Source organism: Lissotriton vulgaris, chromosome 2_1 (assembly GCF_964263255.1).
Source record: "Lissotriton vulgaris chromosome 2_1, aLisVul1.2, whole genome shotgun sequence".
Taxonomy (NCBI): Eukaryota; Metazoa; Chordata; class Amphibia; order Caudata; family Salamandridae; genus Lissotriton; species Lissotriton vulgaris.
In genome coordinates, this window is record NC_141687.1 from 837,235,164 (window position 1) to 837,249,645 (window position 14,482).

Here is a 14,482-nt window from a genome sequence, read left to right on the forward strand (position 1 = left end):
ACAAGGCAGACAGTGCGCTTGAGCGCTTTAATAACTCCAGGGCTACGGCCAAGTCCTTGAGCCTGTCGGCCCGCTCCAGCAACCTGCTGCCTTTCGCTCCTTTCGTGGCCAAGGAAGGTGCACCTCCACCCGTCCTGCAAGCCACGGGCCGCAGACGATCATCCAGCGCGGTGGCGGACGTGGTAACCGCCATGGCAGTGCCAGGGGACAACGGCGAGGCCAGTCCACATCCACCCCCACAGCATCCGCCTCAAAGCCTTCCTAGTCCGAGCTTTCAGGCCCACATGATGCCAGTGGGGGGCAGGGTTCGCCATCACCTCCTTCACTGGCGCATCATCACTTCGGACCGGTGGGTGCTGCAAATCGTCCGAAGGGGCTACTCCCTCCCCTTAGAGGCGACCCCTCCAGCCATGCCACCGCAGTGCCACCGCGTGTCGGGGGATCACTTGAATCTTCTGCGAGAGGAAGTTATGGGCCTCTTGGCCAAGGGGGCCATCGAGCGTGTTCCTGGGCCAGGAGTAGGGTGTGGTTGTTACTCCCACTACTTTCTGGTTCCCAAGAAGGGCAAAGGGGGCCTACGCCCTATCTTGGACCTGCGGAACATCAACGGCTTCCTCCGGAAGGAGAAGTTCAAGATGCTGACTTTGCCTCAGGTCTTAGCTGCCCTGAACCCGGGAGACTGGATGGTAGCGTTGGACTTGCAGGCCGCTTATTTTCACATCCCCGTCCTACCGGTCCACCGGCATTACCTGCAGTTCACGGTAGGCCACGAGCACTTTCAATTTACCGTGCTCCCCTTCGGCCTTACCAGCGCCCCACGGGTGTTCACGAAAGTGATGGCGGTGGTCGCAGCTCATCTGCGCAGGTTGGGGGTTTCAGTCTTCCCCTACCTTGACGACTGGTTGGGCTCGCCCCAGACAGTCGGCAGCCACCTCTCTACGACCGACCTCCTGCATCTGCTAGGGTTCTCCATCAATGTGCCCAAGTCACACCTGTGTCCCTCTCAGAAGCTCCTCTTCATCAGAGCGGATCTAGACTCGGCGCAGTTTCGAGTTTATCCTCGCGAACAGCAGGTTCGGGATATTCTGGCTCTGATTCCAATCTTTCAGCCGTTATCCCGAGTCTCGGTCAGGTTGCCGCTGCGGCTTCTGGGGCTGAGTACCTCCTGCATCCTTCTGGTGCATCACACCAGGTGGCGGATGCGGGCTCTGCAGTGGGACCTGAAGTTTCAGTGGGCCCAGCATCAGGGCAACTTGTCCGACCATGTCTTGATCTCGGAGGGCACTGCAAGACAGTTGCAGTGGTGGCTCACGGACTGCGATTGGGTCAGCGGCAGATCCCTCTCCCTACCCCAACCGGAGCACATAGTTGTGACGGACGCGTCCCTCCAGGCCTGGGGGGCCACATGGGAGAGGCGGAGATCAGAGACCTCTAGTCTCCGGCGGAATCCCGGCTCCACATCAACCTTCTGGAGCTGTGGGTGATCCGGCTTGCACTGAAGGCATTCCTCCCCTCTGTCCAGGGGAGTGTAGTGCAGGTGTTCACGGACAACAACACTGCCATATGGTACTGTAACAAACAGGGCGGGGTGGGGTCGTGGACACTATGCCAGGAGGCTCTGCGCCTCTGGCAGTGGCTGGAACATCGGGGCGTGACCCTGGTGGTTCAACACCTGGCAGGTTCCCTGAACGCCAGGGTGGACAGACTCAGCCGTCGGTGCATCATGGATCAGGAATGGCGTCTGAACTCGGACGTGGTGCAAGGCCTCTTTCAGCAGTGGGGAGAGCCTTGGTTAGATCTATTCGCCACAGAAGTTAATCCGCAATGTCATCAGTTCTGAGCGTTGGCATTTCCAAGGCGGCACTCGCTCGGAGGCGCTTTTCGTCGCGAGTGGAGTTGCGGTCTGTTGTACGCCTTTCCGCCTATACCACTTCTGCCCAGAGTGCTGAAGATAATAATGCGCAACCGGGCCCACGTCATCCTTGTGGTTCAGGACTGGGCGCAAAGGTTCTGGTATCCCGAGCTTCTCAGTATGTCAGTCGGTCCCCCGATTCGTCTGCCTCTTCAGGAGGACCTTCTGTCGCAGCAGCAGGGGACGGTCCTCCACCCAAACCTGTCCAGTCTCCACCTCCATGCTTGGAGATTGAGCGGCGACAGTTGAGGCCATTTGACTTTCCTCCTGAAGTCTGTAATGTCATTCTGGCAACCAGGCGTCCCTCCACAAAGTCTGTATACGCCTGCAGGTGGAACAGATTTGTGGCATGGTGCACAGCAAAGGCTGTGAACCCTCTCAATGCCCCCCTCTCTGAGGTTCTCCTCTTCCTTCTTTCTCTTGCCCAGCAGGGCTCTGCTCTAGGCACTATCAAGGGCTACCTTTCTGCCCTTTCAGCCTTCTTTGTTCAAGTCCCCCATTGTAAACAGATTCGTAAAGGGCATCACTCATATGTTCCCTCCTGTTCCTTTTGTGATGCCCCAGTGGGATTTGAACCTTGTTCTAACTTACTTGATGTGCGCTCCCTTTGAGCCGCTTCATAACTGTCCTCTCCGTCTTCTTATTTTTAAGACTGCTTTCCTGGTTGCCATCACCTCTGCCAGGAGAGTGAGTGAGCTCCAGGCTCTTTCCTCTACACCTCATTTTCTTTCTGTCCATCCGAACAAGGTTGTGTTGCGGACAAAATCCTCTTTCCTGCCCAAGGTAGTCACAGCCTTCCACATCTGGCAGTCCATCACCTTGCCCACCTTCTTTCTGCCTCCGCATCCCTCGAAAGAGGAAGAGAGTCTCCACCGTCTGGACCCAAAACGTGCTCTCTCTTACTATCTGGATCGCACACGCCAGTTCCGGGTGGATGACCAACTCTTTGTTGGTTACGTGGGCGCTAAGAAAGGACGGGCGTTGCACAAGCGGACCATCTCTCGGATTGTGTTGTGCATCCAAGCGTGTTACTCTTTGGCTAAGAAGGAACCTCCTGTTGGGCTGAGGGCCCACTCCACTCGGGCCACGGTGGCTACTACTGCCCTGGACCGAGGAGTCCCCTTGCAGGACATTTGTCACTCAGCTACTTGGGCCTCGCTGCACACGTTCGCAAGACACTACTGCCTGGACAGCCAAGTCCCGAGGGATGGCTTCTTTGGCCGTTCCGTCCTCCAGGACTTTCTGGTGTGATCATTGGTTCGCAGACCCACCACCGGGGTTGGTATTGCTAGGGTATCTATTCTAAGGTAAGGAATCTATCACTAATGTGTCCATTAGATAGTGATAGATTCATTACCGACCCACCCATCCTCCCCGTTCTGCGAACCGATATCTAGGGTTAAGGTCACCCCCTTTCAGGGCCCTAGTTTCATGGCACCAGTGTTGGTTCTATCATGGCTCTGCATATCTGGCGCGGAAAAGCTGTGTATAAGAACTGACGTCCGCGCGCGAGGGCGGCGTCTAAGTACTCCGGCGACGTCATTCCGGCGCAAACGACGACTGAAGCGGAGCCGCGGACGACGCCTACCGACGCGCAGGGGTATTGCTACGCAAAAGTTTCCGAATCCAGTCTGATGCCTGGGGATATTCTAAGGTAAGCAATCTATCACTAACTAATGTCTTTTACAGATATATCGTTACACAAGTAGTAACTTGTGCATCTCGACGACTGGTTGTTGAAGGCGGGCTCGCCGCAGGCAATCGTCTCCCTCCTCCAGACTACAGCCGACCTCCTGAATTTCCTTGGGTTCTCCATCAATGTGCCGAAGTCGCACCTGAGTCCCTCTCAGAAGCTCCTCTTCATCGGAGTGGTTCTGGACTCTGCCCAGTTTCGGGTTTATCCTCCCGAGCAGCGAGTCTAGGATATTCAGGCTATGATTCCGATCTTTCAGCTTCTATACCGGGTTTCAGTCAAGATGAAACTCTAGCTCCTGGGCCTGATGGCCTCCTGCATCCTGCTAGTGGATCATGCGAGATGGCATATGCGGGCTCTACAGTTGGACCTGAAGTTCCAGCGGGCACAGCATCAGGGCAACCTGTCCAATCACGTCCAGATCTCGGAGGACACTGCACGACAATTGCAGTGGTGGCTCACGAATTGCTATTGGTTCAATGACCGATCCCTCTCCCTTCCCCATGCGGAGCACACAGTTGTGACGGACTCGTTCCTCCTCGGATGGGGCGGCCACAAGGAAGAGGTGGAGATCAGATGCCTTGTGTCTCCGGCGGAGTTCGGGCTCCACATCAACCTTCTGGAGCTTCGGGCGATCTGGCTTGCACTGAAGGCATTCCTTCCCTCTGTCCAGGGAAGAGTGGTGCAGGTGTTCATGGACAACACCACCGTCATGTGGTACTGCAACAAACAGGAGGCTCTGCACCTCTACACTTGGCTGGAACACTAGGGCATTTCGCTGGTGGTTCAACACCTGGCAGGTTCCCTGAATGCCATGGTGGATTTACTTGGCTGCTGGTGCATGATGGATCACGAATGGTGTCTGATCTCGGACGTGGCGCAAGGTCTCTTTCAGCAGTGGGGAGAGCCTTGATTAGATCTACTCGCCATCAAAGAGAACGCGCAAAGTCATCAGTTCTGCGCGTTGGAATTTCCAAGGCAGCACTCGCTAGGCGGTGCTTTTTGTCGTGCGTGTATTGGCGGTTTACTATACGCCTTTCTGCCTATACCACTTTTACCCAGAGTGCTGAAGAAGATCAAGCGCGACCGGGCCCATGTCATTCTTGTGGTTTCGGACTGGGCTCGAAGAGTATTCTATGCCGAGCTACTCAGCATGGCCATTGATCCCCGATCCCACTGCCTCTTCGGGAGGATCTTCTGTTGCATCACCAGGGGACGGTCCTCCACCCGAACCTGTCTAGCCTCCACCTCTTTGCGTGGTGATTGAGCGGCAGCAGTCTTTTGACCTGCCTCCCGAACTTTGTAATGTAATGTTGGTGGCCAGGCGGCCCGAACTTTGTAATGTAATGTTGGTGGCCAGGCGGCCCACCACTAAGACGGTATACGCCTGCAGGTGGAATACGTTTGTGGCATGGTGCACAGCAAAGGCTGTGGATCCCCTTTCTGCTCCTCTTTCAGAGGTCCTTCTATTCCTACTTTCTTTGGCGCAGCAGGGCTCTGCTCTGGGCACTATCAAGGGCGATCTCTCTTCCATTTCAGCCTTTTTACGGCTTCCAGATCAACCTTCCCTTTTCAAGTCCCCTTTTTCTAAGATTCTTAAAAGGCATTACTCATCTCTTCCCTCCTGTTCCTTTCATAATGCGTCAGTGAGACTTGAACCCAATTCTGACACATCTGATGTGTGCTCCCTTTGAGCCACTTCACAACTGTCCTCTTCGTCTTCTCACTTTAAAAACTGCTTTCCTGGTTGCTATCACCTCTGCCAGAAGAATGAGTGAGCTCCAGGCTCTTTCTTCTAAACCTCCTTTTTCCTCTGTCCATCTAGCCAAAGTAAGGACTTGCCCATCTTTTCTGCCAAAGGTTGTCACTGTCTTTCACATTGGGCAGACCATCACATTGCCCACTTACTTTCTGCCTCTGCATCCCTCGAAAGAGGAAGAGAGGCTCCACCGTCTGGACCCAAAACGTGCGTCTCATTCTAGCTGAACCGCACTCAACAGTTCCGGGTGGCAGACCAGCTCTTTATTGGCTACGTGGGCGCCAAGAAAGATCGGGCCATGCACAAGTGGACCATCTCTCGGTAGGTTGTTCTGTGCACAAAGGCTTGTTATTCTTTGGATAAAAGGAGCCTCCGGTGGGGCTACGCGCCCATTCTACCAGAGCAACGGCAACCACTACTGCTTTGGGACGGGGAGTACCCATGCATGACATCTGTCAAGCAGCTGCATGGGCCTCGCTGCACACGTTTACCAAGCATTACTACCTGGACAGCCAAGTCCGGAGAGACGGCTTCTATGGTCGTTCTGTTCTCCTGGACTTTCTGGTGTGATCTTGGTTCGCAGACCCACCACCGGGGTTGGTATTGCTGGGGTATCTATTCTAAGGTAAGGAATCTATCACTACGATATATATCTGTAAGAAACATTAGTAGTGATAGATTCCTTACCGCCCCACCCATCCTCCCCGTTCTGCGAACTGATTTCTAGGATTAAGGTCATCCCTTTCAGGGCCCTAGTTTCAAGGCACCAGTGGTCAGTATCTTGCATGGCTCTGCGTTCCTGGTGCGGAAAGTCGTGTACAGAACTGACGTCAGCGCGCGAGGGTGGCGTCTAAGTAGCTGCTGCAACGTCATCTCGGCGACCACGATGCAAACGACGGACGGGGAGCCACACGACGCCACCTTCTGACGCGCAGGGTTACCTCTGACGAACACTTTCCAGACCCAGTCTGACGCCTGGGGGTAATTCTAAGGTAAGGAATATATCACTACTAATGTTTCTTACTGATATATCGTTACCGAAGGTAAGTAACTTGTGCATTAAGTTACCTTCAATAGCACCCGTATCTAATCTCCAATTCAGCGCCACCCTCCCACCTCCTCGATTCTGTGAAATGAACTCCTTTTTCCATCCAAAAAGGTCACAATTTAGGAATTTGCACACTGGTCCTTCCAATCTTCTGGTGGGCCACGTGTCTGAGGGTGTGGGCAAGATTCTGAAAAAAACTGTTGGCGTGCCTAGGAAGGCGCTTATATACGGCTCTGTTTGTCACTTCTGGAATCGAGCGAAGTCTGAGCAGAGCCTAACTGCACCACCTACCAGCATGCAGGAGCACTGCCTTTTGAGTTTCCAGATCCGGTCTGGCACCTGGGGATATTCACAAAGTGAGGAATCTGCAGTTAGATAAATAAGAGTGTCCACTAGAAAAAAGCAATACTGAAGACAAGTAACTTGTTCTTTCAGCCCCCCAAAAAGTGTGCTAGTGGCCCCCACATGCAATCACTGGCTCAAATTTAACTCTGATTACCCCTCTCTTCCACTAAATATCTTTCTCTATTTCAACCTCCTCTTTCTACCACACCTCTCTACTCCTCTTAATACCTCTCTCCCTGCCGGCCTCTTTCTGTCTCGCCCTTTCTCCATCTTTCCTGTCTCTCTACCCTCACCTCTTTTCTCTTCCTCTCTGTCAGCTCTTCAACTCCCACTCTGTACCTTCCTCATTGCATTATTATACTTTACCTAACATGTCTTTCGTTTCCTCTTTAAATTCCCCCTCTTTCTGACTACTTTCTACCTTCTATCTCTGTCACTGTTTCAGACTATTACCTGTCACCTCTTTCTACCTTCACTCTCTGCACCTAACCCCTCAGGGTATCCCTCCCCTCTTCCTTTGTCTGCATTTCCTTCTCACAGTCTAGCTCTCTTCCTTACACTAAATCCTTATATATGCCTCTACTTACCTTTCTCTATCTGCAACTTTCTGTTTCTGTCTGTCTTTTTTTTCTAGTTACTTTATTTTTCTGTATTTACCTTGCATTTTTCCACATCTCACCTATCTCGGCCTGCATTCTCTCTCAACTTCACCTCTTTTTCTATAACATTCCGTACATTTCTATGCTGCTCTGTGTCCTGCCCTCTACCATTTCGTTTACTTAGCAAAGTTAGAGGTTCCGGTCTAGCCAGAGAAGTATACACATAGAAGAAGGGAGGAAGGAGAAGTCTGGAAAAGATTTTTAGGGAAAAATTGTCATCCACTTGAATTTCGGAAATACTACTAACATTGCTTTGGGCTGAAATGCAGTCAGGACAATCAATCACCAATGGCTGCAAATAATTCTAAACATTTCTTCCATCGCTGTTGATTTTTCACTGTTGCAGTGGGTATTTATTTGTGACTATGAATATATTTCAAGTAGAGCAACATTTCTGTAATTCACAATTGTCTTATTTTATTATTTTGCACTAGTCTGCCAAACATCCACCAAGTCAGCCTAATCATGTGTTTACTGGAGTAGTGAGAACACGCTGCTTTGACACTAAATTCCGCGTACAATTGTGGTGTTGCAAGACCAAGCAAATCTAAATCCAAGTACAAACACAAATGGGTTTACACACACTTGTGCAAGCTTTTTTTGGTGCTATCTGCCAGGGGATGCCGGACAGCTTTTGGTTTCGGCTGTTTTTGTATACACGTTTCTGAAAGTTTAACATACAAGTCACTGTGATTATGCATCGTGAGACCTTGAAGTAGCTGAAACAGGGTCATAAATGAAAAGTTGTTCAAACAGGAGGCCCCAAAACTCGCCTTTGCTTGGGGTACCAAAATTTTTTAAGAGTGCACTGAATGCTTTCTGAAGGAAAAGAGTTGATTTGTTTTGCATTGTGAGGCTTGCCTTTTAATTCATGGTCTCTTTCTTTATTTCTCTTTTCTCTTTTATTCACTGACTGCTGCTGGGAAGAAATCTGCACAGAAACGAGGAGGAGCCAATGGAAGAGGGGGCTCCCCTGTAGCAACTGTCCATGGCTGGAGCTCTGCTTGATCTACCTACATCCTGAAGGGTTCTGCCCAGAAGATTTCTCCTCTTACTCCTGTGTTCAGTCACACGATGTTCGTCCAGAATACAGAGCGACAACTGGGTGTACAAATATTACAAACAACAAATTCAGACAAGTCCATGTATACAACATATACATATTTCAGAGAGGAAGAGAGAAAGAGAGAAAGGTTGCTGTGCTGGCGAGGAACACGCACGCAGCCCGTCCGAGACTGTCCTTCAAGCCATGTCTGTCCCGTGGCGGAGCAGGAAGCTGAGAAGGGACGAAGTCGGGAGGAGCATTGGGCACACTTGCCAAACTTTACAATAAAAAAGAACCTGAAACACTCACAGGTTTTTAAAACGGTGCTTACGGTTCGAGAATCCGCGAGATAAAAACTGTTTCAAAAGCACTCGGTTCAGTCTGTCGTAGTTCGTATTGTTTTTTTCCTCCACGTTTCTGCGAAGTCGAACCAACAACACTCTCAGAGTCCGAACACTGTGCTGCCGGCTGCCTGGGCGCAGGCTGGCGAGACGCGCAGGAGGACATTGTACATTTGTATTTCGTATTGACTTTGAAGGAAGGAAACGCCGCAGGTGGTGCCCCGGCAAGCGCTGTGCCGGGTGGATGGCTGTGCCTGGTGGATGGCTGTGCCTTGTCTGCGCGTTAAATGGATTGCCTCATTTTTTGGATCCATTTCTCCCTTTTTGCAATGTTTGAGGAACAACGCCTTAACACAAAATGCAGAGAAAGACACGATCGAAGTAAACATGAACTAACTTGGGGAGGGATTGTGGAATTGTTCGGACCGTTGTCCTGTGAGATTTCCCAGACCTGGACTAGCATGCTGAGATGCCGTGGGGTGGGCGGCACAAAGGTCCTTCTCCTACCCATGTTTGCGTTAACATTATCTTCCTTTTTTTATTCCTTTTACATTTTCTGACTCTGGTAGATTGCCATGGAGGTGGAGTGGCTTGTGCTGTCCGGCTTTTGATTCAGCACCATCTCCAGGCGATGCCGCAAGGAAGCCTTCATCTTGTGGATGGCTGTCTGTGGGCCCCACGAGCAGAGGCTGCATTTTATTATATACAGCATGAGGTCCTACTTTAATGTTTTATGTGTATGAATACATTCTGTATTCCAAACACTACTCCCTGTTCAGGCATGGGACTCTTGTGACATTTTTGGTATATTTGTGATGCATCTATAGCTAATAGTAAAAAAAAGACAAAAAACACAACCACCCCATTCCGAACAGGGGCCTCTGTAATATTCATAATGGATACAGGGCCCAGAGGATTGCTCGGATCTCTTAAATACCTAGACTGGTTTCTCGGGGGATGCAGTCACAGCAGTTTGCCTGCTTGTTTCAAACCACTTTTTTCCAGATGTTCAGTCTTTCTGAAAGCCAAGACCCATGGCTGCTGGCAGCTGCCGGAAATATTGTTCTTTGGAGTCGATCTTTTCATTTGATTTTGTTTTGATTTGGAGGCTTTTTAACCACAAACGTGATTTTTTTTTTTACAGCAGGATACCCATGTGTTTGCTGGGGTCTGTTTTATAGTGATGTAATTTTGAGAATGCTAGCGACTTGCTGTTTTAGAGGCGAGTTTTCCATTTTAGCTGTTTTTTTCCTTTTCTAAGTACTGTCGAAATCTTGCATTCCCTCAGCCTGCCTTTGGTTTTCCTCCCATTCATTCCCACCTGCACAACTTTTCTTACCACTTTTAATTTGATACCAATGCGAGTAATTGTTTGGTACACCAATAAGCACGGCAACATCAGCAGGCATAGTCTGTGACTTAGGTGTCTAGGCAAATCTCATGCACTAAAAATCAGAAAGCAGGCCATTCAGCTGGGGTTAGGGCATGCCTCCTCAGGTGATGTGAACGCTTCTTTTCATTCTCACCACATATTGTGACATACCTCGTCTGCTCACAATGGTTAAGAAATTGTATCTGTACGAATGGCGGACACCCCCTTGAGTTCAAAGTGTGGTCATGTGTAGATCGTTTCACTGGTGTCTGCATAACACAACAGATTGGGAAGTGATTAATAAGCCCATTGCCACCAATATTGGACGACTACTGTGCCACGTGTGATTCATCTGGTTGGCAGTGCCTGCAACAGGTACTGTGTGCTAGCCGGTGATCACATTGGGGAAGGTTTCAACAGGTAGCTTGCCATCTTGTGTGATATCAACCCTTTTGTATATAGTCTACTTTTCCGATTGCTGTCTCTGTGGAAAGACATGGCGTTGTTGCCCTGTCCACACAGTTCTCTCATTGCCCATATATTGTATCTTTACCGTAAGTTAAAGGTTTTATTGCACAACCTTTATATTTTTGTATTTTTGGTCTGTTTTGTACACGCATTTAGGGGACATGAACACTAAGGACTGCTTCCATACGCTTGTCTCGATCTGGTCCCTTACAATGCATTTAATATTCTTTTTATTCTCAAAAATCAAGAGGAAGATGTGCTAAACTATAAGTCCCTGGGATCACTGCTTTTTTGTCCTTGTTGTCTTGCTGCCATCTGCTGCTTTGTCCAGCATGCTTGACGTTTCTTGCTGACATTTTTCAAACAATGTACCAGATCCAGATGTCCTTTTGGGTTAGCAGATGTTAACAGCTAGTTTGCAGAGTTTTCAGGTCAATAGCGGTTGCTGGGCATCCTAACAGGCCAAGGTTTTGCTAAATCTACCTGTAGCTCTATCTAGTTGCATACCATCATATTGAAAGTAATTCAGTTAATGGCACATTAGGTTCGCATCACTCACCTCTGCTTCACGAGGTGTTTTATAGAGAGCATTTTATTAGTGATATTTTCTCTGGTACAAATGACGAATCTTCTCATAGTGTTAAAGTAGACTATTCTAGTATGACAATTAGGGTAAAGTTTGAATCTCAGTCTTCTATACTATTCGTTGCGCCGTGGTTTTCTTCAATTACTTCCTCTCTGCTCAATAGGGTAAACTCAGTTGGTTGTAGAAAAAGCATAACCTGAGGTGTACCTACCATTCCAATGTCTCTTCACACAGTCTTCACCTAAATCCAAAAGGGTGGACACTTAAAATAGAGTGGTTGCCACCCTTAAACTGTAAAAAGTTATTAATGCTGACTTTATTGGCAGTGTCATAAGAGAGCATCCTAAAGACCTAGTGCCTTCCATCAGTGTTATGGTTATTCTAGGTGGAAAATTCTAGGTTTACACGTTGACATGAATCTGCATATGTGCTTAAATGCTAGCACTAGAAAGCAACACTTGAGGGAGTTGGAGCTACAGTATGTGGAACTCTCAGGATAGGTGGAATCCACCGTTTACACTGTGACCTAAACCAGAATTACTGCTTATTGTTAATCTGGCATTTTTTGTTTTAATTTGTTTATAGGAGTTGCAATGAGTGACAACACTTCAAGTAGCAACAAGTTTGCAATGCCTTTATACATGGAGTGTAATAGACCTTATATTCCTTACGTTTGAAATGTTGCTTTTGCCTTTGTTATAATTCCTAGACCCTGAAGTCACCCAGCATCGCACCAAAAAAGGCGCATTGATGTGAGAAAATTTGACAGCCACTCAATTTCTGGCCCTAAAAAGAGTTCTATAGAGCGAGTTCTAGTGCCCTGGTAATGATTATTATTTCACAAACTCATTCTTCAAGCATGGCTATGAAGGAATCTAAGAAATACAACATCACTTATGCAGTAGTAATGTACAAGGGAACGCACCTCAAGTAAGTCTATATTCAGATTGGGTAATCAAATAGTGTTTTCCATTTCGTAATTTACAAAGAAAAGAACGGCAATTGATTGTGGTGCCACTCAGGATAAAAATGCACCTTACTACCTAGATGCCTGGCTACACAGATCCTGCATTGCATTCACTGTGATAAATAATATACCAAACAAATATCCCGGCACACAAAAGTAACAACTCTTATTCATTTTTGTATATAACCAAAACAAACTGCATTGAATGGTGTCAAAAATATCACTGGCAACAGACAGATTTGGATTCGTACAAAAAATTTGATTTTTTTTAAATTTAGAAAGATATGTTGTCTAACATCACAGTTTTCAAACAAGACCACGAAAGAACCATTGTCCCTAAAATGAATGTAACATTGAAGAGACTGTTCATAAAAAGATGGTTGTAGCCTTATGGTCTTTATCTTTATTCCATCATGCGAATATTTTTCTTTTACAGTCTCTTGTGTGGAGGACACATTTATAGGAATCCCGACAGGCTGTGATAGGCCCGTGTGTTTCTATGTGGAATTCCAACGGCATGGGCTCATCACCGGATGCGCCCTGACAAGCCCACGCCGTTGAATTCCATATAGAAACACACAGGGCCTATCACAGCCTGTCGGGATTCCTATAAATGTGTACTCCACACAAGAGACTGTAAAAGAAAAATATTCGCAGGATGGAATAAAGATTTTACCAACGGGGACTAACGCAATTCATTAAAAATTCTTTGGGCCGATCATACTGTTTGAACACGTATACTTTGGGACATAATACAGAAAACCTTTGCTATATACTTTTGGAACTACCTGTGCTAGCAGTTATCCCGTTTTTGAATCAAAGGAATAGGTGGATGACATCTTGTAAATCAGGATTTTTTTTTCAAAGACATTTGTTCTTTGTCTGAGAAGACATCGGGAATCAAATATATGTGCAGCAATTGAAACCTTTGAAAAAAAATTGAAAAGTCCTTGAGGAAGTCACTTGACGTGACGAAACACGTGTCGGCTGTTGCTCATTTGGATAAAGACCATAAAGCTACAACCATCTTTTTATGAACAGTCTCTTCAATGTTACATTAATTTTAGGGACAATGGTTCTTTCGTGGTCTTGTTTGAAAACTGTGATGTTTGACAACATGTCTTTCTAAATTAAAAAATCACAGTTTTTGTACGAATTCAAATCTGTCTGTTGCCAGTGATATTTTTGACACCATTCAATGCAGTTTGTTTTGGTTATATACAAATATGAATAAGAGTCATTACTTTTGAAGGCTGGGATATTTGTTTGTTATAGAATCTAAGAAATACTTAAGTCCTCATTACGAGCAGGATATGTGCGATAACTGAAGCTACCGTGCATATCACAAGCATGATTATGAAAAGTTCCTATTATTGACAGGAACATGCAGCTTTTGGAGCTGTAAAGCTTTGTATTATTCGCCCAGAAATCGTAATTGGGTATTATTCTCCCGAGAAATACGGTCTGTATCTCTAGCGCCAGATCGTTAGAATAGGAAACCTAATCAACGTTTGGAACCTAGATATTTGGCTTACAGTGCATCTGCATTTAAAGCCAGTCGATGTTGACATAAACACCTTCTAAATCTGGACTTCTTTTTACCCCCCAAGGTTTGTTCTCCTTGTGTCCCAATACGGTATTGGATCCCTATGTCTGCTTGGAGTGCCAGACAGAATTCCAGAATTTATGAGTAATAAAGTGATATGACCTGGTTAAACCTAGGAAGAAATATAAACATTTAGGTAGCTTAAGAAGTTCTTTTCTCAGGATCAGGGTGCTGTCTACAGACCATCATGACTAGGTAGGTCTCAACTTTTGGCACAGACAGGACTTTCTCGCCTTGGGTTTTATCTAGATTCCCAAGTGGAATTTCTACCTCGAAAGCTGAATGTAACTTTTGAGCTCTTTGCTAAAAGTATGGAAGGCAGTAACAACATTTATGGAAAACATAGATGCATATACATGGCCAGTTGATATTCTGGGAGAAGACGCACTTGGCTTTTAGTTCAAACCAAGTACCTTGCTGACCAAAGCTGACAGTTGAGGTATGGGTTTAAGATGTTTTCCAGTTCAAACAGCGAGCTTATCCCCACTCTGAACCCAAGAATGGATAAGCAAGGACATTTCATTAATAGTATCTTTGTGCAGATTCAGCCATTATAGGAAGATTTCATGTGCACCAGAGTTAACATTATTTATTTTGACTGCAAGAATAAGACACACATTGGCCTTCCAATTTCTAGAAGTAAAACCAGCACTTCCCTTTTATACTAAAAAATGAAGAGCA

The 14,482-nt window shown here is 47.2% G+C and overlaps 1 protein-coding gene across 4 annotated transcripts in view; it reads left to right on the top strand.

Moving 5' to 3' along the window:
• The window catches only part of HDAC4 (histone deacetylase 4), a 1,308,595-nt gene extending 1,296,688 nt beyond the window's left edge, over positions 1–11,907 (top strand). For 3 of the 4 annotated variants that reach the window (XM_086956254.1, XM_086956256.1, XM_086956257.1), the window contains one exon: positions 8,344–10,127. In XM_086956254.1, the coding sequence (XP_086812380.1) occupies positions 8,344–8,395 (52 nt within the window). In that variant the 3' untranslated portion in view covers positions 8,396–10,127. Of the gene's footprint in view, positions 1–8,343 lie in introns of all 4 variants that reach the window. The other variant, XM_086956255.1, reaches the window with a different exon arrangement.
• Positions 11,908–14,482: the final 2,575 nt, after the last annotated feature.